This window comes from Equus przewalskii, chromosome 26 (assembly GCF_037783145.1).
Source record: "Equus przewalskii isolate Varuska chromosome 26, EquPr2, whole genome shotgun sequence".
Lineage (NCBI taxonomy): Eukaryota > Metazoa > Chordata > Mammalia > Perissodactyla > Equidae > Equus > Equus przewalskii.
In genome coordinates, this window is record NC_091856.1 from 16,947,499 (window position 1) to 16,971,804 (window position 24,306).

Here is a 24,306-nt window from a genome sequence, read left to right on the forward strand (position 1 = left end):
CTTTGTAGCAACTATTCACCTCTGTAGTCATAGTATGAAAGCAGCCACAGGTAATATGTCAACAAGTGAGACTGTGTTCAAACAAAATTTTATGTATGGACACTGATTTGTGAATTTCATCTAAGTTCCACATATCACAAAATATTGTCATCTTTTTCACTATTTAAAAATGTAAAAATCAGTCTTAGTCCATGAGCAATGGGATAGGAGTTTGCCAACCCCTATTCTGTATCCTTATTGATTTTCTATCTACTATGCTGTCAACTACTGAGAGAGAAGTGTTGAAATCTCCAGTCATAATTGTAGATTTGTCTCTTTCTCTGTTTAGTTCTAATAGTTTTCACTTTATGTATTTTGAAGATCTGTAATTAGGTAAATATATATTCAAGATATATATATTTATCAAGAAACATAAATAAATAAAATGAAATATAAAATCATAAATAAATGATGAATAAAATGGAATACAAAAAGATAATCTAAAGAAAGCCAGGAAACAAAGGAAAAAGAACAAAGAATAAACAGGACAAGTAGAAAACAAACAGCAAGATGGTAGACTTAAATCTACCCATGTCAATAACTACATTAAATGGAAACGACAAAGATTCCAATTAAAAGGCAGAGATTATCAGTCTGGATAAAAGCAAGACTCAATTATATGATGTGAATAAGAAACCCATTTTAAAGATTTTTTTCTTTTTTTCTCCCCAAAGCTCCCCAGTACATTGTTGTACATTTTTAATTTGTGCGTCCTTCTAGTTGTGGCATGTGGGACATCGTCTCAGCATGGCTTGATGAGTGGTGCCCAGGATCAGAACCAGTGAAACTGTGGGCCACCAAAGCAGAGTGCACAAACTTAACCACTCGGCCACGGGGTCAGCCTGAAGAAACTCATTTTAAATATAAAATCTCAGTTAAAAGTAAAAGGATGGAAAAAGATAAATATGTAAACACTAATCATAAGAAAGCTGGAGTAGCTGTACTAATATCAGACAAAGCAGACTTCAGGAACAGGAATATTACCAGCAATAAAGACATTTCATAGTGATAAAGGGATCAGTTTATCAAGAAAATATAATATGTCATGCATAAAAGGCACATATAACATGCACATAAAAGGCAGATAATTTCTGCTTTTTAATTGGAATCTTTGCCTTTTTTTTAAGTGACTGCTCTGGGGTTAAATCAGCAATGCATCTTTAACTTTGCACAGTCTACCTTCAAATCATATTATACCATCCAGGTATAACATAAGAACTTCTCAAAGAAATATGTCTATTTCCCTCATCATACCCTGTGTTATTGTCCTATATTTTAACTTTTTCACATATGCTATAACCCTCGAAATATATTAATACTATCTTGCTTTAAATATCCAACTCTATTTTCTTTTTCTATCTCATTTTACTCAATGTACCTTGTAAAGCTTTCCATAGGGAGCACTCTATATTTTCTTTTCAATTGTTTTTAATGTGGTGAAATACACATAACATTAAACTCACTATATCTTAACCATTTTGAAATGCAGAATTCAGTGGTGTTAAATACATTCATAATGTTGTACAATTATCACCAAAATCCATCTCCATAACTCTTCTCATCTTGTAAAACTGAAACTCTGTACTCATTAAACAGTAACTTCCCATTCTCCCCTTTTCCAGCCCCTGGCGACTACCGTTCAAATCTCTGTCTCTATGATTTTGACTAAGTATCCTTTCTCATTTTCTTTTGTGCATATTCCATAGCTATTTCTAATTACCTTAGGGATTAGATTTAACATGCTAAATTTATAACATTCTAATTTGAATTTATACCAGCTTAACTTCAATAACATACAAAAACTCTGCTCCCTTACAGCTCTGTCCCCACCCTCTTTGGTTGTTCATGTCACAAAATTACATCTTTATACACTGTGTGCCCATAAACACAAACTAATAATTCTTTTAAATGCATTAGTCTCCTAAATTACATAGAAAACAAAATGTGGACTTATAAACCAAGCGACTCAGCAGCTTTCAGATTAATTTTTTTGAAAACATTATTAGTCTCTTAAATCACACAGAAAATAAAAGTGAAGTTATAAACCATCATTAGAATAACACTGGCTTTTATAACTGCTCATGTATTTGCCTTCATTGAGATCTTTATTTCTTTATATGACTTTGAGTTATTGCCTAGTGTCCTTTCATTTCACCCTAAAGGACTCCCCTGAGTATTCCTTGAAGGGCAGGTCTAGTGGGAACAAACTCTTTCAGCTTTTGAAGGACAGTTTTGCCAAATATATGATTCTTGGTTGACAGTTTTACTCTTTCAGCATTTTGAATATATTGGCCCACCGTCTTCTGGCCTCCAAAGTTCCTGATGAGAAATCTACTCATATTCTTATTGAGGATTCCCTGTATGGAATGAGTCGACTCTCTTATTGCTTTCAAGATTCTTTGTCTTTGGCTTTCAAAACTTTGATTATAATATGTCTCACTGTAGGTCTTGCTGAGTTCATCATTACTCGGAGCTCATTAAGCTTCTTGGATGTTTATAGTCACGTTTTTTATTACATTTGAGAATGCAGTAACTCTAGAAATCAGATTCTTCCCTTTCACCAGGGTTTTCCAGTTTTTGTTTATCATTTTTCCTTTTTTGATTGTCTTAGGCTGTCTCTGTGCCAAGGATGAGCCTGCTACGTAAACTTAAGGTCTCCTCAGGTTTCTTCTGAGCCTTTTCCTGGGCATGCACGACCACTTTCTAATTTTCCCTAGAGGTGCAGGGGGAGTAGAGAGGCTTGCAACAGTAGGAGAAGATGCAAGCACAATGGCTGCATGTCTCTTTGTCTGCAGCTGTGTGATCAGAAGCAGCAGCAACTAGCAATCAGAACACAGATCCGCAAAAGTTGGAGAACAAGGTCCTATTTGCCTCTGGCTCCTGCAAACTGCTGAAAGCTGCTCCTGGAACAGGTACACAGCTGCCTGCCATGTGACTGAGGGTCGGGGATGGGTAGCTGCTACTGTGCTAAGAGCTAAAAATGGCCAAAATTAACCACAATTTACCATCTAAGTCTTCCCCTGGAACTTGCAGGCCCTCAATAGCTCCAGAATTCCAAATTACTTGCAGACAAGATTCTGCCAGTGCAATTGTTGTGTAGGTAGGGAGACGGATTCCTGGTAATCCTTACTCCTTCATATTCCCAGAATCCTCCCTCAATTATCTTAAATTAATTCAAAAAATGAGGGAGAAAAGTTACATATCCACAAATTTACCACTTTGCGGAGACCCAAGTTTCCACCTGGCATCATTTTCTTCAAGCCTGAAGAATTTCCTTTACCCCGTTGTGAAATAACTCTGTTACTAACAAATGCTCTCAGCTCTTAGTGCTGTAAAGAAGGCTTTAACTTCATTTTTGAAAAATATTTTAAGCTGGATTTAGAATTCCAGTTTGATAGCATTTATTTTCAGCACTTTAAAGATGTTGCTCCATTGTCTTGTGGCTTGAAACAGCTTCAGGCAAGAAATCTCTCATCATTCTTATCATTGTTCCTCTGAATACAATGTAACTATTTTCCTCTGGCTACTTTTAATATTTGTTCTGCATTCCTGGCTTTCAGCAATTTGATTGTGATGAGGCTTGGTGTGGTTTTTCTTGTGTTTATCCTGCTTCTGGTTCACTGAACTTCTTGGATATTTGGGTTTATAGTTTCCACCATGTTTGGAATATTTTCGGTCATTATTTCTTCAGATATATTTCTGTTTCCCCATTCCCATCTTTTTCTCTGGGACTTCAATTATATGTATGTTTAGACTGAAGCCAGGTACCTGAAGGTTACTGTAAATATTCAATAAGAACATGATTACCCTTTGACCTTGTTCCCAACAAAGACACAGACGAAAAGAAGTTAATTTTGTTAATTTGTTGTTTTCTTGTTTAACCTGAGGGTGACTAAAGGGTCACAAGGATTTATGAGCTTGTTTTGCAAGAAAAGAATGCCTTTAAGGAAGATCCGATCACCAACCACCCCCTCACCCCCCCAGCTGCAGTTGAAACTCAGGAAAATCTGATTGCCCAAGGGCTCATCCGGAGTAAAAGAAACACATTTCCCCTTTGTTTCTCTGCAACTCCTCCTCCCAAACCCCTTAGCTCTATTACACCACCTGCTGTCTTCTTTCTTAAGGCAGATTTGAGAGAACTTATCCTCCAGTCTTCTCATTTTGTCCAATTCAAATAAACCTTTCTCCATCTTCAAGCACCAGTGTCTCAATGATTGGCTTACTGCACATCAGGCACGCGAACTTGAGATTAAGAGTTTCGGTATCAAGACCACTTGACTTTGTTCTACAGGGTATGAAGACTGTTCATTTCTTTTTCGGTCCTTTTTTTGTCTGCGTACTTTAGTTTCTATCGCTGTCTTCAAATTCACCGACCATTTCTTCCGCAAAATATAATGTGCCGTTAATGCCATGCCATGTATTTTCTTCAGACATTATATTTTTATCTCTAAAGTTCCATTTGATTTTTATCTTGTGTTCTTCTCTTTGTTAGGCTATTTTCCTTTAAACCCCTGAAAACACTTTAAATTACTGTTTCAAAGTCCAAAATCTGCTAATTTCATCATCTGTCATTGTCTAGATCTGTTTCTGTTGACTGATTTTTCTCCTGGTTATGGGTCACAATGTTGTGGATCTTTGCATGTTTGGCAATTCTTGATTGAACACTTAACATTGTGAGCACTAGAATTTGTTTCATTCCTTTAAAGTGCCAGATTCTTTTCTGGAAAAAAGTTAAGTTACTTTCAGATCAGGTAGTTGTCTTGGAGCTTGTTTTTAAGCCTTGTTGGGGTGGGATTAGAGAAGCCTTATGCTAGAGCTGGTGTACCATGACTGGTACTGTCTGTACAGCTTAATATTCAGCCACAGATTCAAAGGAAGATTTCTAGAGCACTTTTCTCACACAGCTCCCTACTCTCCCATACTCTGCCCCTATAATTCCCAGCTGCCTTAGCTATCCCAAACATAGGTCTCCAACTCAGCAATTCTGCGAGGTTTCCTTCAGTTCCCCCCTCTTTACACACAGTTTGGGAAAAACCAGGGTGCTTACAGAGCTTACTTCATTTGTTCACTTCTCCCTGAGATCACAGCCCTGGATATAACAATAATATATTTGAAATAATACCTGCTTAATAAAAAAGATTAATTTCTTGATCATGTAAAATGGCTAAATGTAGAAATTCCAGATCTGGAATGGTGACATACAGTTATCCCTCCATATCTATAGGAGATTGCTTCCAGGACCCTCTGTGGATACCAAAATTCACAGATGCTCAAGTCCCTTATATAAAATAGGGTATTTGCAGATAACCTACACACATGCTCATGTATATTTTGAACCAACTCTGGATTACTTACAATACCTAATACACCATAAACACCATGTAAATAGCTGTTATACTGTATTGTTTAGGGAATAATGACAAGAAAAAAAAGTCTGTATATGTTCAGTATAGAGGCAACCATCATCGGCCTTTCCATCCATGGTTAGATTAATCCATGGATGTGGAACCTGTGGCTACAGAGGGCTGACTGTACAAAGTCATCGATAACTCAGCATCTAACTGTATCTCTGTTAAGGTGTAGCTCTCATCCTCATCATCCAAGATGGAAGCTGACACTCTTACAGGAAGCAGGATAAAAAAGGAAAAACCGAATCCATGTAGAGATACTCCAGAAGTAACACTTCTACTTATTTCTCATTAGCTAGGGCTTAACCACATGACCACACCTAGCTATAAGGAAGACTGGAAAAATAGTCATTTAATCTGGGTACCAATGTATCCAGATAGAAATTAGGTTTCTGTTACTTAAAGAAGACAGAAAGAAAAGTATTAGTGTACACAATAAACAGACTCTGCCATAATTCCTAAGATTAAATTTAAAAGGAAAAGCGTATGATTTATGAAGAAAAGTGTAAGACATTTTCATAATTATCAAAGGACATAAAATAAACCTAAAAACATGGAATCACATGTCAGGTTCCTACATGGAAAGACAATATCACAAAAAAAGATCAACATTTCACATTAGCATATAAATTTAATATAATTCTAATAAGAATCCCAAAAAATGTGTGGGTTAAGATTGAGGGATGAGGGATTATTTGTTTTAGAACTAGACAAAATAATTTAAAGTTCATATGGAAGAAGATATGTCCACAATAAGCTAAGAGATATTTTTAAAGGAATATTAATAACTAATATCTAAGTAGAATGGCCGTATGTCTCAGTTTGCCCAGGACAGTCACAATTTGGCACCGTTGTTCCAGCATCCTGTACAGTTTAACATCTTCACTTAAAAAAAAAAAATTTCATTAATAGTTGCATTGAAATGAGCCCAAACAGGCTTAGTAAATCCTTTTTTTTTTTTTAACTTCTAGTTTTGCCATGGTCTCGTCTAGTAGTAGTTCATAAACCATATGTACGGTGGTTAAATCTGAAAGTCAATCAGTGACACTGAATCTTTTCACTCACGACCTGTTCTCAGACAACATACAGAGTCTTTGATTAGAAAAAAAGATTCAGGGGCTGGCCCCGTGGCCAAGTGGTTAAGTTCTCGCACTCCGCTGCAGGCGGCCCAGTGTTTCGTTGGTTCGAATCCTGGGCGCGGACATGGCACTGCTCATCAGACCACGCTGAGGCGGCGTCCCACATGCCACAGCTAGAAGGACCCACAACGAAGAATATACAACTATGTACTGGGGGGCTTTGGGGAGAAAAAAGGAAAAAAATAGAATCTTTAAAAAAAAGAAAAAAGAAAAAAAGATTCAGTGCAATGGCACATGGGTAGCTAAGGATAGCTCTTAACTCCTTCCACCAGTATTCAACATGCTACCTATGCTGCTGACTTGCCTGCAGGCTGCCCATCAGTGGAAAACGTGAGAATTACACGCCAATGCACATGAAATACAACTTTGTTTACTGCCATTCCATTTTATATCTTGCAGTAAATCCATAAATCCGTAATTCTGAATTAACTGAACTTGCAAAGTTTCTTTACCATGTGTAAACAGTAAAGTGACATGTCTTAATACGTTGACTCCATTAATAGAACTTTGCAAACAGTTAAATTATATCAGTTTTATCATTATCTGCTAAGATTAGAAAATCAATTATTACCCCAAAATGGTTTAATATTGAATCCTTTCAATGGAATCAAAATAAAGCTTTTGGGAAGTCATTCTATCAAAAGTGAAATATCTGACACTAATAAAAATTCAGTTTACCAAGTTCAACATTAAAGATAAAACATTTTTTGAGGTAATAATACAAATACGAACTGTAGTACAGCACAGTCTCATGATAAAAACACTGGTCTGACAGTCCTGGGGGGGGGGACATGTACTTGCAATTGGTTTGGTGCATACAGAACTCCTATTACCAAACAAGCAATACTCTACAAAGAGAAAAACGACAGTTGTCAAATTTTATAGATATTTTTAAATCCACACTTAGATTAACTGAACTACAAAATTTTTGTGATGAGGATTACAATGAATATAAAAAAGGTCCTTCAGCACAGTGCTACACAGGGCTCTCCTTTATTTGGAGATTTAATCAATCTCCAATGTGATTTTTTAAATTTTTGTGTCTTTGACGAACTACTTAAGTATCTTAACAAACAGATTCAACTCTTTTGTAAATGAGCCCTAAAACCTTCCTGTCACAATTTGTCCAACATCAATTAGAAATCTTTACTCAAAGTAGTCAAGGAATGGAGTACCAAAATCTTCAGCTTTTGAAGCTTTTAGAGAATTGCAAATATTGGATCAAACATTACAAAAATATTTTTAATGTATGGATGACTTCAAGAAAAAAAGTGAAATATCCAGGTGTCAAGAGCCAAGCCCCTCAACAGGCTTTCCCCTCAGTGAAAGGCAAACCAAAATTAGAAATTTTCCATCTACCAGAGTTATTTAACAAGGAAGCCTATCTCTGTTTAGGGATTTTGATGGGGGAAATGAGAATGCTTGCATTTTGAATTTTCTCTTCTCTTCTGGTATAGGAATCACCAAGGCAACAAATTAACATATATGTTATAACATGTCAGGGGCTGGCGACATCCTAGAAAGTCTAGTCTAGCAGAGCAAACACAAAACTACCCTGGAGATTCTCACAGAAGAAAAAACAATTTATCCAAAGATTACCTCACAACCAAAAGTTATGAATTGCACAAGGAAAAATAATATACCATAAGCAAATATCAGCAGATAAAAAAACAAGAACATTAGCATCCCCAAGAACTCCACAATTATAAAATCTGAGGCTATAAAAATTTTGTTTTAAATGATTAAAGAACTGGAAAAGAAAAGTAATAGAAACCATAAGAACAGGATACTATTTTTTAAAAAATAACAAAACTAGGTAGACTTTAAAAATTAATCAAATAGAACATAGAGAAATGAAAAACATAAGCCCTAAAATCAAATACTCAATATGCAGGATTAAACAGCACATTAGACAAAGCTGAACAGATAAAGAACAAATCAGAAACTATTTTAAGGAAATCATCTAAAACACAGGACCTTAAGGAGAAAGAGACGACAATAAATTAAGAGGTTAAAGCAAACGCAGGACTGGGGCCGGCCCAGTGGGATATTGATTAAGTCTGCGCGCTCCACTTTGGCGGCATCCCACATAAAACAGAGGAAGATTGGCACAGATGTTAGCTCAGGGACAAACTGCCTCACAAAAAAACCAAACCAAACCAAACCAAAGCAGGTGTGAATGAGGTGGTTCCATACATGTCTAACTGGAGTTTCAGAAGGAGGTAATCCTATGGAGAGCTGGATTACTCCTAAGCAGGATAAATGAAAGTAAGTCTCCAGCAATGGTCGTCAACCCTGACTGCACCTTAGATGTATCACCTAAGAAGCTTTAAAATACAAAACAGTGCCTGCTGGATGTTACCTCAGACCAATCTTCCTCCAAAAGAAAGAAAACAAAACAGTGCCTAGACACCATACCTCCCTCCCCTAATCCCAGAGATTTTGAGATTGGTGTGGGGTAGGTCAAGGCATCGGTATTTTCTTCAACGCTTCCCAAGCTATTTTAGTGAAAATCCAGGCTTGAGAACCTGTGATCCATACCTAGACATAGCTAGTGAAACCACAGAACTAAAATAAAGAGGAAAGTGTTAAAAATAACTATATAGAAGTAATACTATCCTCAAAGTAACAACCTAGATGACAGACTTGTCAACAACAGAAGCCAAAAGAACAACAGAATAGTACCTTCAAAGTGCTGTGAGAAAATAACTTTCAACCTAGAATTCTAAGCAGCTATCAATCAATAGCGATAATGAAATAGACATTTTTAGTCAAAGTCTGAGAAGTTACTACTATTTACTGAAATAGCTACTAAGAGGATGTGCTCAGGAAGAGAAACACTGAACCTAGAACAGAACAAGATACAAGAAGAAATTCAAAACGTTAAGAAAAAAAAAAAACAAAAAAAACCCCAACAAACTGAAGCTGCCAGGTAAACTCACATTTCATACTTCTTTCTTTTCCTAAACAATCAACCAACCAGGATATAATTCTTTCTGGTCACCCATCCCAGTAGTTCGTAAACATGACAAAACAAACGAACTGACCTGAGTTTTTAAAATGAGAACACACACATGGGCCCCACCCTGACGAACTGTAACTCTGGGGAGTAAGGGCAGAACTTTTTTAAAGCCTACCAGACCAAGATGATAATCAGGTTCAGGAATTTTAGATTCTAGCATTTCCTTCATCCACTACTCAGTGTGTGGTTTGTTTCTCAAATGGCAGCATCACTATTACCTGGGAACTTGTGGAAATGCAAATTCTCAGGACCCACCCCAGATACCGAATTAGAATTTCTGGGGATGGACTCAGGAATCCAGCTTTAAGAGGCCCTCCAGGTGATTCTGACGCTGGCTCGAGTTTGAGAAAGCTGCTTTAGTCTCATGCCCATGACTGTTCACACTTCCACATGAACAAATCCCCTGCTGCCGCTCTGTCTACAAACTCTTTCCATTTTCCCCTGGAGCAATGTACCATGGTCAACCAATTCCCATACATTCTTAATTTGGTCATTGACTTTTCTTTTCATCTTTTTGCCTTAACTAAAGCCGGTCCACTTCTCTTATAGAGTCCACATATAAAGGCTTGTTCACTCTCCCAAACACCATGTAGCTCAGGGTCTGAAAAGTGAGGTCCACTCATTTCCTAACTCCCCTTAACTCTAAAAGCAGTTGGGTAAAAATCTCACCTTTTCTGAGACTCCACATTCTCATGGCTTCAGTTATCAACTACGTATGATATTGACTTCCAAATTTCTCTTGTGATGTTGAGACCAGAAGAACCCAATGCCTACCTGACTCTTCTACTTGGATGTTCCAAAGGAACCTCAAACTTAACACATAAAAATCTTAACCTGCTGTGTTGTCCAATTCCGTTCTTCCTATGTTTTCTACTATAAATGAATGGTACCACCATTCATCTATCCAATTATCCAAGTTCAAAACCTGGAAATCATCGACAGAATCTCTTATTTAAACATTCAATTAATCAGCCATTACTATCAATTCCACCTTCTGTAAGTTCTGCAGTTCTGTCCATCACAACTGCTACTGCTATAGTACAAATTATCATCCCTTGCTCAGATATCCTATACAGCAAGAGCCTCTTAACTGCTCACTCTCTCTCCAGAATGAATTCCTCCAATTCATTTTACAGTCCCCAAATTTCCAGAACATTTATTGGTACCTTATGGGATGTGAATTATATTTCAATTTTTAAAAATCATGGGATCTTATAGTTTTAATACTTCTACTATTCTAAAATCCATCATCACTCAACAAAAGTTTTTAAATCTAGCTCTGTTACTCAATTGTTCTGGTTCACTTACTTATTGACAGTTTTATCACAACTATGTAACACAGAGAACATCAATCAAAAAAGGAATTATTGAATTACATCCAAATTAATCCTTAAAGTTTAAGACAGCTTTAACTAGTAACTTCATCTGTATGAACTTTACTGAAATAAATTTTAGTTTGTGTTATAAATAGTGGCACTTCACCATGTTTATAAGATGAGAAAAATAAGAACATTGTAAAAAGAAAAAAAATCTTGAAACTCACGGAAAGAAAATATTCCAGATTTTGAAAAAAATAAAACTCACCATACACACCTGTAGGAGTAGAACTGTTCATGGTAAAAGGTCCGTTAATGATGTCAGAAGAAAGAAGCTCATCAGATCCCCGCTGAAAAGCAAGAACGATATTCTATTAATAAAACAAGTTTTGGATAATGGTCTATATTACTACTGAAAATGTTAAAATCTAGTAATATTACTTTATCTGAATATCAAGACATTTAAGGGGAAGTTCTCTAGAATCACAAAATCTAAATGTTGGAAGTAAATTTTACAGTAAAAAAAAATTACTGAACATCCACATGATTGTTAGTTATGAAAAACAGAACTGCCATCACATAACTGGCATAATCCTGCAACCCTTTTTGATCAAACTTAATCCTCTGAGATGCTACATGTGAATACCAGAAACCCTATTAGGGGTTGCATTGTCACGTTGTTTTTGTAGTATGTATTTTAGCATATTAAGCATGTTAACTTTTCATAGTATTTCTTAAGTATTTGCATGCAAATAATTTGTGCAGCACTCCTTCAGAATCTTGACTTTTCAATACCTACATTTTTTTTTAAGTTGAACTCAAAGATGCAATTTATTTCTATACTGGTAAAATTCTTCCTAACAAAGTGATTTTTTATCCATTCATCTTCAAAATGATCTTTAATGTGTACTATTTCTTAAACAACTACTATTTAAGTAATTTACTCTTTTGTTCAGGTAAAAGTTTTGACCAATTCCAACACTGAACTCTCAGTTCTAAAAGACAAGTCAGACAGGCCTTTTCATTGTAACCCTAAGATGTATTACCAAGGTTAAAAAGTTTACGTTTGGGGCTGGCCCTGTGGCTAAGTGGTTAAGTTCTCGCGCTCGGCTTCGGTGGCCCAGGGTTTCGCCGGTTCGGATCCTGGGCGCAGACATGGCACCACTCTTCAGGCCATGCTGAGGTGGCGTCCCACATGCCACAACTAGAAGGAGCCACAACTAAGAATACACAACTATGTACCAGGTGGATTTGGGGAGAAAAAGGAAATATAAATTTTCAAAAATCCATTAAAAAAAAAAGAGTTTACGTTTAAAGACAACAAACACCGTGTACAAACTTAAAACCAACCTATTTCAAACGTTATTGTTTGTTTAACTTGGTCAATTTTTAAGAACAAATATTTTGGTCTACTGGATGATAAAACTTAATCCCCAAACTATCTTAGAAATATCAGAATAGCAATAGTGCCCCAAAAGATATTTAACGTTCAGGGGTCAGGAGCAGTTCTGGAAAGAACCACTTTAGCCTCTGCTAAAGAAACGCAAACCACCAATGTGTTTGCACAATAGAAATACAATGATTTAAGCAATTCCTGTATTAAACAGCCAGAAACTATTCCCTTTGGTTCTTTCACCAGAAGTTTACAGAGAGGGCTTGGGACAAGAGGAAGGAATTAAGTAATCACGTAACGAAATAAAATTCAGTTTCAACTTCTAGAAAAACCAAGGTTATGGCCTCACCTAAAGCAGAGGCCTTCCTGATAACACCTGAAATACAGACACTGGTAGCCAAAGACAGACTTTGTAGTTCACTGTCTTGTTGCAGACATGGAAAGGTGAATTTCTGCGGTTTTAAATGTAGTAAAAATTTTAACGTGCCCAACACGTTTTTATATATGAGGAATTTGGTAAAATATGTTTTACTAATAGATATATCTTCTACATATATGTGAGTTTATATCAATATGTAAGTTGGTTAATTTGATCTTAGACACCACTTAGAGGTGACTTTAGTTCTTTTCTAGTGTGTTAAAATGCCAACTATGGGGCTGGCCCCATGGCCAAGTGGTTAAGTTCGCACACTCCGCTTCAGCAGCCCAGGGTTTCTCTGCTTCAGATCCTGGGCACGTACATGGCACCACTCATTAGGCCATGCTGAGGTGGCATCCCACATGCCACAACTAGAAGGACCCACAACTAGAAAACACAACTATGTAATGGGGGAATTGGGGGCGAAAAAGCAGGAAAAAAAAAAAGTCAACTCAAGATTACTTCTAGGTGGATTGCAGACTGAAATGTAAAAGGCAGGGGCTGGCCCAGTGGCACAGCAGTTAAGTGTGCACGTTCCACTTCGGCAGCCCAGAGTTCACCAGTTCGGATCCCACGGCACCGCTTGGCACGTCATGCTGTGGTGGGCGTCCCACATATAAAGTAGAGGAAGATGGGCACAGATGTTAGCTCAGGGCAGTCTTCCTCAGCAAAAAGAGGAGGATTGGCAGCAGTTAGCTCAGGGCTAATCTTACTCAAAAAAAAAAAAAAAAAAAAAGTGACTATATCAAGTGTTGATAAGAATGTGGAGCAACAGAACTCTCATATGTCGCTAGTGGGAGTGCAAATTGGTACAACTTAATGAAAGTGACTCAATATACTACAGTTGAATATATGAATATCCTAGGATACCTATGTATTCTACTCCTATGGATATACTCAAGAGATTGCCTGCTTATGTGCACCTAAACATATGAGAATGTTCTCAGCAGCATTATCTCTACTAGCCAAACTGAAAACAACCAAATGTCATCAATTATAGAATGGATGAAGAAATTTTTGTAAATGCATTCAACGATTTATAGCAATGAGAATGAACTATTACCCCACACAATAACACAGATAAATCTCACAAACATAGGAAGTCACAAAAGAATGCACACTATATTACTGCATTTATATAGAGTTCAAAAATAGTCAAAACTAAATTATACATCTAAACTATGTATCTACATGCAGAAGATGAATGTTGGACCCCTTCCTCACACCATATACAAAAATTAACTCAAAAAGGGTGTATATCTAAATGTAAAACTATAAAACTCTTAGAAAGAAACACAGGAGTAAATCTTCATGGCTTTGGGTTAAAAAATGGTTTTCTGACACCAAAAGCACAAGTGACAAAAGAAAAGAAAAGATAAATAGATAAATTGGACTTCATCAAAAATAAACACTTTTGTACTTCACCATCAAGCAAATGAAACGACAAGCCAGAGAATGGGAGAAAATATTTGCAAACCATATATCTGACAAGGGACTGGTATCTAGAACATATAAACTCTTATAACTCAATAATGAAAAGACAAATAACTCAATTAAAATAATAGGCAAAGGATTTGAATAGATATTTCTCCAAAGAAGATATACAAATGGTCAATACGCATATGAAAAGATGCAGGGCCGGCCCCGTGGCCAAGCGGTTAAGTTCGCGCACTCCCACTTCAGTGGCCCAGGGTTCTGCCGGTTTGGATCCTGGGAGAGGACATTGTACCACTCATCAGGTCATGCTGAGGAGGCATCCTACATGCCACAACTAGAAGGACCCACAACTAACAATACACAACTATGTACCGGGGGACTTTGGAAAGAAAAAGGAAAAATAAAATCTTTAAAAAAAGAAAAAGTCCACCAGAAAACTATTAGAAATAATTAACTACTACAGTAAAGATGCAGGGTACAAAATCAGCTTAGAAATATTAGCTGCATTTCTATACTCTAATAACTTACAGAAAGGCAACTCAAGAATATAATTCCATTTACAACTGCAACAAAAAGAATAAAGTATCTAGGAATAAATTTAGGTATACTAAGAATACTATTAGGAATAATACTAAGAATATTACTCAGTCATAAAGAGAGACAAAGTCATCCCATTCACAACAACATGGATGGACCTGGAGGGAGTTATGCTTAGCGAAATAAGCCAGACTGAGAAAGACAAATACCGTATGATTTCACTCATATGTGGAATATAAACAAACACATGGACAAAGAAAACAGCGGGATGGTTACCAGGGGAAGGCGGGTAGGGTACACAGGGGGTGAAGGGGAGCACTTATGTGGTGACAGACAAGAAATAAGGTACAACTGATATTTCACAATGATGTAAACTATTATGAACTCAGTAAAAAAAAAAAAAAAAAAAAAGAGGAAAAAAACCCCATGTGAGTTCCTCATGGGAATCTATCTATACGGGAAAGGAAGGAAAGAATCAAAGGGAGACAACATACACGAGAAAAATCACACAACCTGAAATTACGAGCAAGTAATTCCTAAGACTTAAAAAAATTAAGAAAATATAATAAGCTCTCCTAAATAAAATACTAAAGGATATAACAGCTTAAGAGAGAGGTAAGTGGGAAATCTACCAAAGGACTTAGAAGACAGATTAGTAAAACACAAGAATAAAGCGGTGGCACAAAAGCCAACATTTCAAAGAGAAGGACGAGAGAACCCAAAGTGCAAAACACCTTTCCATCACCCAAAGAAGTTACCTACTGGGAGGAACCAACTCTTAGCCCGTAATTTTGATGTCAAAAAGCTGGAAAGAACAAATTTTCAGGAAAGCACTCACTTGGAAGCACATGAGATTACCTAAAAGGCATCTAGAGAAAGTGCTCAACTGTTAACACAGGCCCCAGGTAAGGCTTGCCAGCTAAGAATCCAAAAAGTTGAACATAGTCGTCTTAATGCACACAAACCATTTCAGTTTCAGTTTGGGGAGAGAAGCGAGTTTGCTCATGGTTCTTTCTATTTCTATCTCAACTCAATAAACTGTGTTACCTAGTTTCCTAACAAATAAATCTCCAAGCAACCATCAACGTAAAATTATTCCTTGCTTACCAATTCGAGTCTAAACATACTGCGATGGCCACTAAAAGCTCTAATCTAGACTCCTACTTACAATAACACCTGTGAGTCTTGTAATTTTCCCCCAAATACATCATATTTATTCTTGCCTCTTTTTACGCTTTTCTCCTGCCTTAAACACTATCCCTTCACTACATATCCAGTCCTACGTACTGCTGACAGAAAAATAATACCACACCCTTGAAAATTTTTCTATCCCAAAAGTGAAGAGGTTGAAATTAATTCTGATTGTCTTTCAACATTAAGATGTGTACAGTTCTGGGACTGTAATATACTTCACATAATATAGTCTATCTGATAACTATCAATAGCACATATTTTATCAAATACGTACACAAAGTTTTTTATCAGCTACTGTGATGTCTATTGTTGTGCCTTACACTTGATAATATTCCCTCATATCCTATAGCAGAGTTTCAGGTGCCATATAATGGCTCTCTGCCTTGGGTACGCATTACAATCATATATCCAGTTTAAAACCAATACTACACACTAGGTCCTATCCCAGAGATTCCTAACCAGTAGATCTAGGCTGAGGCCTGGGCACCTGTACATTTCCAAAGCTCTGATGTGTAGCCAGTTGAAAACTACTATAAACAGATGCTGTAATGAAAATAGAAGCATCATGGTTTAAAAAGGTAGTTTTCCAGAGTAGTTCAGATCTAGGTTTTAAGAGGCTCCTCAAACTTAATTTACCTTTGTATGATGCTACATATTATTTAACCTCTCCAAGGCTCAGTTTGCTCATTTTAAAATGAGGATCACAATGGTATACATTATAGGCTGCTCTAAGGATTACTAATTCTAATACATAGGTCTCATTAAATACTGGCCAATAAATGCTAATGATTAATTACTTAGTCCTTTTCAAAAGCTATATATATGCCAAGTCACATGTATTCAATGTAATTAGTATTGGACAGTAATCTCCTAGAGGTGAAAGACACCATTCTTTTTTTTTTTTGCTTTTTCTCCCCCAAATCGCCCCAGTACATAGTTGTATATTTTAGTTGTCAGTCCTTCTAGTTGTGGCATGTGCGACGCCAACTCAACATGGCCTGATGATCGGTGCCATGTCCATGCCTAGGATCCAACCAGGGAAACCCTGGGCCACCAAAGTGGAGCCCGCGAACTTAACCACTCGACCACAGGGCCGGCCCTGATCACCAGTATTTCAATAAAGGAAACCTTTCAAAGTTTTAAAAAGAAATGCCACCTCCCAATCCTAACAAAAATTTCCTTCTCTCAGGTGAAGTGATGAAAGACTTGATTTCAATAAAACATGTTTAAAAACAGAAAGCAACAACTTTCACATTTTATGTAACAAACTCAAAATACGTATTCAATTCTAATAACTAGAGTTGAAACTCCCTTTGTATATGATTGCACAGGAGATTTAATAAAGTCCCATTTGAGAATGAGAAAGGATAAAGCATGCATCTGCCCAGGCATTAGGATTTTTCCTGCAGAACACTGATGAGAGTCACTTAGAGAAAAAAGAATTAAAAATTTTCACTGTAACCATCCTTATTTAAGCATCTTTGCATACTCATCCAATTATCTCACAATAAATCAGTAGATGTTAAAGAACTAGATCGTTTTTCATTTTGATAATTCACTTTTATCTCAATATGCATTTTACAAAGTTATAATATGAATCTATGCCCCCTCTCTAATCCTTTTAACTGATAAGCTTTTGCATCACATTGTTACAGACTCTTCATCATAATTATTTTTAAGGGATTCTTAAAGTTGTATGGTGGCATAATGAACTATTCTATTATTAAATATTGATGTTACTTGCATTTTATTTATACCATAAATTATGCTGCATTAATTCAGAATACAGCATTTTCTGTATTTTGTATTCTATCCAGAGAATATTCAGAAGTGAATTAGACAATTCTTCCCTTTTTAAGTGGAGGTAAAACTGCAAGAAATCTCAAATTCCTAATTAACAGTGGAGAGTAACTTCAAGTTACTACTACAGTACAAATGATTACTAAGAAGCATTTTTATTTCTACAGGGGTCTCTCAAACATTATTAGAATTGGCACATGACCACCTCATCTTAATGTTACTCAAGAGTTTGGCTCACAGTGTGAGTAAAGAATTTACCCCCTGCCCAAAGAGAGGTCTGACTTTTGATCTCTCCTGGGACGTAATCTCCAACCCACGGGGAAGGTCATGCCTGAGAGAGGTGTCTGTTTTTTACCTAGGGGCTTTGGGTAACCAGGCAGTCTTAGGGTGGGGGATGGCCACACCAAAAAGGCTAACATGATTTAGGTGGGTGCTTTTAGCCACACCTGGAGAGGCGGAGACCGAAGTCTCTGATCAGCCTCAAGGGCAATCAATTATGCCTACATAAAGGAGCCGTCAATAAAAAATGTAATCACCAAAGCACAGACAGCCTCGCTGTTTGACAATACTCCAAGAGTACTGTCACACATTGATGCTGGGAAAGTAATGTGTCCTAACTCCACCGTGGGGAGGACAAAGGAAGCTCTGTACTTCCCAGACTCTGCCCTATGTGTTTCTTCCCTTGGCTGATTTAAATCTATATCCTTTCCCTGTAACAATTAGTAACCACGTGTATAACAGCTTTTGGTGAGTTCTGCAAGTCCTTCTAGCAAATTACAGGACGACCTGAGAGCGGTTTTGGAAACTCACAAGACTTACATTTGGTGTCAGAAGCGAGGGTAGTCTTTTGTGGACTGTGTCCCCTAACTTTACAGTTGGCCCAATTCCTCTCGTGGTTAAACGAAGAATCAATAGAGGAAAGATAATAAAACTATTCCTTTAACAGATTTTTTAAAACTTTATTCTTGGGGCCAGCCCCGTGGCAGAGTGGTTAAGTTTGCACACTCTGCTTCGGCGGCCCAGGGTTTCCCAGGAGCGGACATGGCACCACTCATTAGGCCACGCTGAGGCAGCCTCCCACATGCCACAACTAGAAGGACTCACAACTAAAATATACAACTATATGCTGGGGGCATTTGGGGAGAAAAAGGCAGGAAAAAAAAATCAGCAACAGTTGTTAGCTCAGGTGCCAATCTCCAAAAAAAAAAAAAACTTTATTCTTAACCTCTGAATTACCATTTGGACTTCTAACTGTAAAAGAAAAACTTATTCTAAAAATGTGATCAAATATTCAAGTATAGAAAAAAATGGGAAAACTACCTTAATTTATATTGTATCTTAAATTAATGCAACATCAGTTAAGTCACGTTCAATGTATTCACACCACATATAAACTATCATAATAAGGAAATGGTGAGAATTGCAGTCTTCAAAATAAAACCACTTAAGTTTGGTAATTCTACTAGATCTTTCTACAGTAACAGGAAGAGCTTTTAAAAAGGAAGATGCCTAAAATAATGCATAAGTAAAGGAAACCCTATAGTATTAAAGTGTTGGAGTGGCTATTTTTGTTTTTATCGTCTTATTATACAAGAAAAACTAAAATATTTGATCCTAAAGCTTCATATCTGGAAATTGTCTTACATGAGAGATGGGGCGTACTATTCATTATATAGAATAAACAACACATCTCTCAAATAATTATACTTTAAAAAACTGGTAAGTTTTTTACCCTACTAATTCCAGGATATGATACACAAAAGACAAAGAGAGTAAAAGCAGTTTACATGCGAAAATGCAGTGATAAAAAAAAGTATTCTGCTAATTGCAATTTACTGGCCAAGTTTTCTCCCCCTCCCCCAAGAATTCAAATTCAAATCACAGAAAACAAAGGTTTTTTAAAGCTTAAATCTCAAGAGTCATATTACTCTGTAAAGCTTTGTAAAAAGATGAGAAAAACACAATTAGTTCTGTATTAAATATGCCCCTTTTAAAAACAAAACTTTTCTTTCCTTGACATAATTTTTTTCTCCTGAAAACACATCACTACCTATAATTACAGACTACTTCAGTGCAAAACAAAAGTATTTCTGAAAATTATATTTAGTATTTAATATACATCCTAAGTGTCTGAAAAGCAATTTTCCATTATAGTAAAGGAAGAGCAGGGCAGATCCAGGTACAAATGAGTACCTCTCTCAAAAGGTCTGACTGCTATGATGAGAGATTATGGTTGAAGAGATGGATGGAAGATAAGCAAAATGAAGACCAAAAAAATGATGGAAAGCTTATCTGGATGAGTGACTACAGACGATCAACAGGAGGAAACTGTTAAAAAGGGAGAGAAAAAAGACTGTACCACAGGGAAACAAATTAACATACACAAGAAGGCTTTAACAAGCTAAATAATGAAGATATCATGGCGGGGAGGGGGGTTGACAACACTGGATCAACAGTCTCCTTTGAAACATGCAGTAAATTTACATAAGTGTAGCAGTCGTTCTGAGGACTTGTTGGCTCTCTGGCTAAGTCAACACACCAGTCAGCTTCATAGCCTCAAGTATCCATTGTCAAAGCTCTCTCCAAATGAAGAATAAATACAAAGGGCCAACAAAGCAAAGGAAATCTGTAATTAAGCAGCACAAATAAAGTGTTTCATTATCAAATATGATGGGAAGTAGTTTTATTTAGCATTAAAGTGAGATTATTAATATGCTAAAAGGCAATCCACACAACTGAGAAACAGCCACTAAAGTAACATGTAAGGAAGATTCTGCATGGTTAAACTTCAGATCATACCTAAAATCCATATGAAATTCAAGAACAAGACATCATTTGCTTTAGTCTATCAAGATACTATAATCATAAAAAAAGGCTATCAAAAAATTGCAGAGGGCCAGTCCCATGGCCAAGTGGTCAATTTAGTGTGCTCCACTTCGGTGGCCCGGGGTTCGTTGGTTTGGATCCCGGGGGCAGGGGGGTGTGGGGAGAGAACCTACACACCGCTTGTCAGGCCATCCTATGGGAGCATCCCACATAGAAGAACTATAATGACTTACAACAAGGATATACAACTATGTACTGAGCCTTTGGGGAGAAAAGAAGAAAAACAGGAAGATTGGCAACAGATGTTGGCTCAGGGCCAATCTTCCTCACCAAAAAACATACCTTCAAAAAAAAAAAAAAAGGAGAGAGGAAAGCAAATTCACAATTTTTCATGATCCTAGAACTATCTATATTATATATTTTTTTTGGAAACTATTATGTTATTATTAAGGAATCCACTTCTATGAGTGTCATAAAGCCCAGGTTGTGTTAACAGTGACAAGTTCTGGAGGTAACTACATCCAACTCTGGACTGTCCGGTTATAACAACTGTCCTCTCTCTATCTCAGCTGAAAACCCAGACCTGTGAGGCTTCAATCCCTCCCTCCCATTCCTGGAAGATGCCAAAGCCAACTACGGACAAGGATTTTTCAGAGAAGATGACTGTGTCTTCCCAGAAGACAAATCCTCTACCCTGCTTTATGAGGTAAATAGCACCCCCAAACTACGGACAGGGTGGGACCTGTGCAGTATTTTTTTTTAAATAAAAGAATCTTAAATACCAAAAGTAATATCCAAGTCCTACCTTGAAGCCAACGTAGGCCCCTCTATAAAATTTCCAGCAGATAGTCTAGTGACCCTTTGTGAACACTTCCCAGAACAGACAGCTCACATTAATCCTGCTGTTTCTGTTTTTCCATAAACAGAAATAAAAGCGATATTATGTAGAGTCTCACCATACTATATACACTTTTTTCTTTTTCGTTTTTTTTTTCTTTTGCTGAGAAAGATTTGCCCTGAGATAACATCTATGCTAATCTTACACTATTTTGTATGTGGGTTGCCACCACAGCATGGCTGACAAGTGGTGTAGGTCCATGCCTGGGATCTGAACCTGTGAACCTGGGCCACCAAAGAGGAGCACACCAAACTTCACCACCACGCCATGGGGCTGGCCCCACTATATACACTTATTGATTATATTCTCCTGAATACTCACTTACATATCCTACTCCACAGAACCTACTATAATGTTTTGCATGTAATCTATGTTCAAAACTTTTTTTGCTTAAAAATAAATAATAACTATAAGGATAAGGGAATAAACTGAACATTCAGTGAAGGTTTCAGAATAATTGTGAGGCAGTTCGTGGTAACTCCAAATTTTTTTTTGACATTTAGTCTTTTGTTAACATTTACCCTTTCACAGCCTCCTGTTACTCTAAACACATCCCAAACTCAAAGGCACTAGCTATGGGTAACTGTACCCTTAACAAATGATTTGGAGATCTTATCCCCACAAACACTGTAGCCCATCAACACTCTTCATCTGCTAAACGAGTGTGATTATCCCTAAGCATATTTCCTAAACAACAGTTACTCCCTCCCCCCAAAAAAGAATAGTCACCAAATTGTTCACTTGCAACATTTTCGTGTCCAAGACTGCTACTGTAGAGATTTTAGAACAATGAGAATAAAAAAGGTGGTAATTAAAGACGGGGCACACTCTTCAAATGTAGAGCTGTGGCACTGTTTAAAATCTCCTGTTTATGATACAGTTTCAATAAAATGACTTTGATTGCCTTAATTTTATATGGACATCTTAGCAATAAAATATTAACACTTTTTTAATGGCGAGCAAATTATTCCTCCAAAAGCCTTCTAATTCATGACATCCAACCAAAATGCCATTCATGTGAATATTTATTTAGTTCCTACCATACAGGAATAGCTCTTACATATTAAATTCAATGTGTATAATTGTCTTAGCAATAATATTCATTCAACAAATCCAACAAGCAATTAAGGAGTACCAAACTACGAGCCAGGTCTTTAACTCCTGGGGAAAATCCCAGTGAACAAACAAAAAACAAAGATCCCTGACCATATCTTATGCAGTTTACTATCTTGCATAGGAAACAGATAATAATTAAACTTAAAAAATTATGTAACATGTTTTAAAGTTATACCAGCTTTTTAAAAAATAAGATAACGAGCAGCCAGGGGTGAAGAGGAGAACTGTGATTTTTAAGTGGTCACGGAAAGAATTTAAGAGAAAGTGACATTTAAGCAAAGTCTTAAAGCAGGTAAGGAGTAAGCTATGTAGCTATCTGAGAGAAGAACGTTACAGGCAGAGAAAACTGAGACAGTATGCCTTGCACATTCTAGAAAACAGGGAGGAACAGGTTTTTTTCCTCCCCAAAGCCCCCCAGTACACAGTTGTGTATGCTAGTTGTAGGTCCTTCTAGTTCTGCTATGTGGGATGCTGCCACAGCATGGCCTGATGAGCAGTGCTAGGTCCATCCCCAGGATATGAACCTGCAAAACCCCAGGCCACCAAAGCGGAACATGTGAACTTAACCACTCCGCCACCGGGTGGGCCCCTACATGATCTGATTTACTTTTTTTTTTTTTTTTTTGAGGAAGATCAGCCCTGAGCTAACTACTGCCAGTCCTCCTCCTTTTGCTGAGGAAGCCTGGCCCCGAGCTAACATCTGTGCCCATCTTCCTCTACTTTATATATGGGACGCCTACCACAGCATGGCCTGCCAAGCAGTGCCATGTCCGCACCCGGGATCTGAACCTGTGAACCCCGGGCCGCCAAGAAGCAGAACGTGTGCATTTAACCGCTGCACCACCGGGCCGGCCCCCTGATTTACTTTTTAAAAGATCACTCTGGCTGCTGTGTTGAGAAGAGTCTGTAATAACGCAAGGAGGGAATTAGAGACTCCAGGCAGGAAACCATGACGATAATCCAGGTGAGGGGCCAAGGGAGTGGCAGTTACTGTGGAGAGTGGTTGGATTTTCAATCTACTTAGAAAGATCTGCTAATGAATTAGACTCAGGGTGGGACAAAAAGAAATCAAAGATGTCCCAGTTGTCCCAAATACGCCTTAAGGTAAAATATTCTTGTTCTGTGGTCAGTCCACAGACATTTTTAAGATTATACACATATTCTGTAATTCTCACAACTCTGCAAAGTAGGTATTACTATCCTTTAAAGAAAGTAAGAATTAGAGAGGGTAAAAGGTACAATTAAAATCTAGGCTCGGTTTATTTTTCTGGGCCCCTACATACCTGTTTCTCTTCTTCTAATAAACAAATCTTCCCTCAATATGTTATGCCAATCCTTTAATCCCTTTATTCCACATCAAGACATCATTCTGTATTAGATATATACACTGTATATAAAGATATATTTATGTAACCATCCCTTACAAGAGCAAAGCAAACAAAATAAAGGATAGTCAATACACATTTGAGGCACAAATGAGTTAAGTAACTTACACAATCACACTACAAATAAAGAGTTGGGGTCAGGATTCAAATCCACATGGGCCAATTTCAGAGTCCACGCTTTTAATGGCTACACTAAAATGCCAAAACATTTTATTGATTGCTTAGTATGTGCCAGGTACTGTTCTACTATGTGCTTTATCATACATATTTCATGTACTCTAAGAAGCCTTCAATTGTAAGACCCATAACTTTATGGAACGTCTGGAAAGAAAAACTGCTGCCAATTACATTATAATACACTATGAACTTTAAGATGCA

The 24,306-nt window shown here is 37.1% G+C and overlaps 1 protein-coding gene across 11 annotated transcripts in view; it reads right to left on the bottom strand.

Moving 5' to 3' along the window:
* Window positions 1-24,306, bottom strand: part of PTBP3 (polypyrimidine tract binding protein 3) — a 101,638-nt gene that overhangs the window by 52,831 nt on the left and 24,501 nt on the right. For 6 of the 11 annotated variants that reach the window (XM_070595059.1, XM_070595065.1, XM_070595066.1 and 3 more), the window contains one exon: window positions 11,193-11,274. In XM_070595059.1, the coding sequence (XP_070451160.1) occupies window positions 11,193-11,223 (31 nt within the window). In that variant the 5' untranslated portion in view covers window positions 11,224-11,274. The remainder of the gene's footprint in view (window positions 1-11,192; window positions 11,275-24,306) is intronic. The other 5 variants (XM_070595063.1, XM_070595057.1, XM_070595062.1 and 2 more) reach the window with 1 other exon arrangement.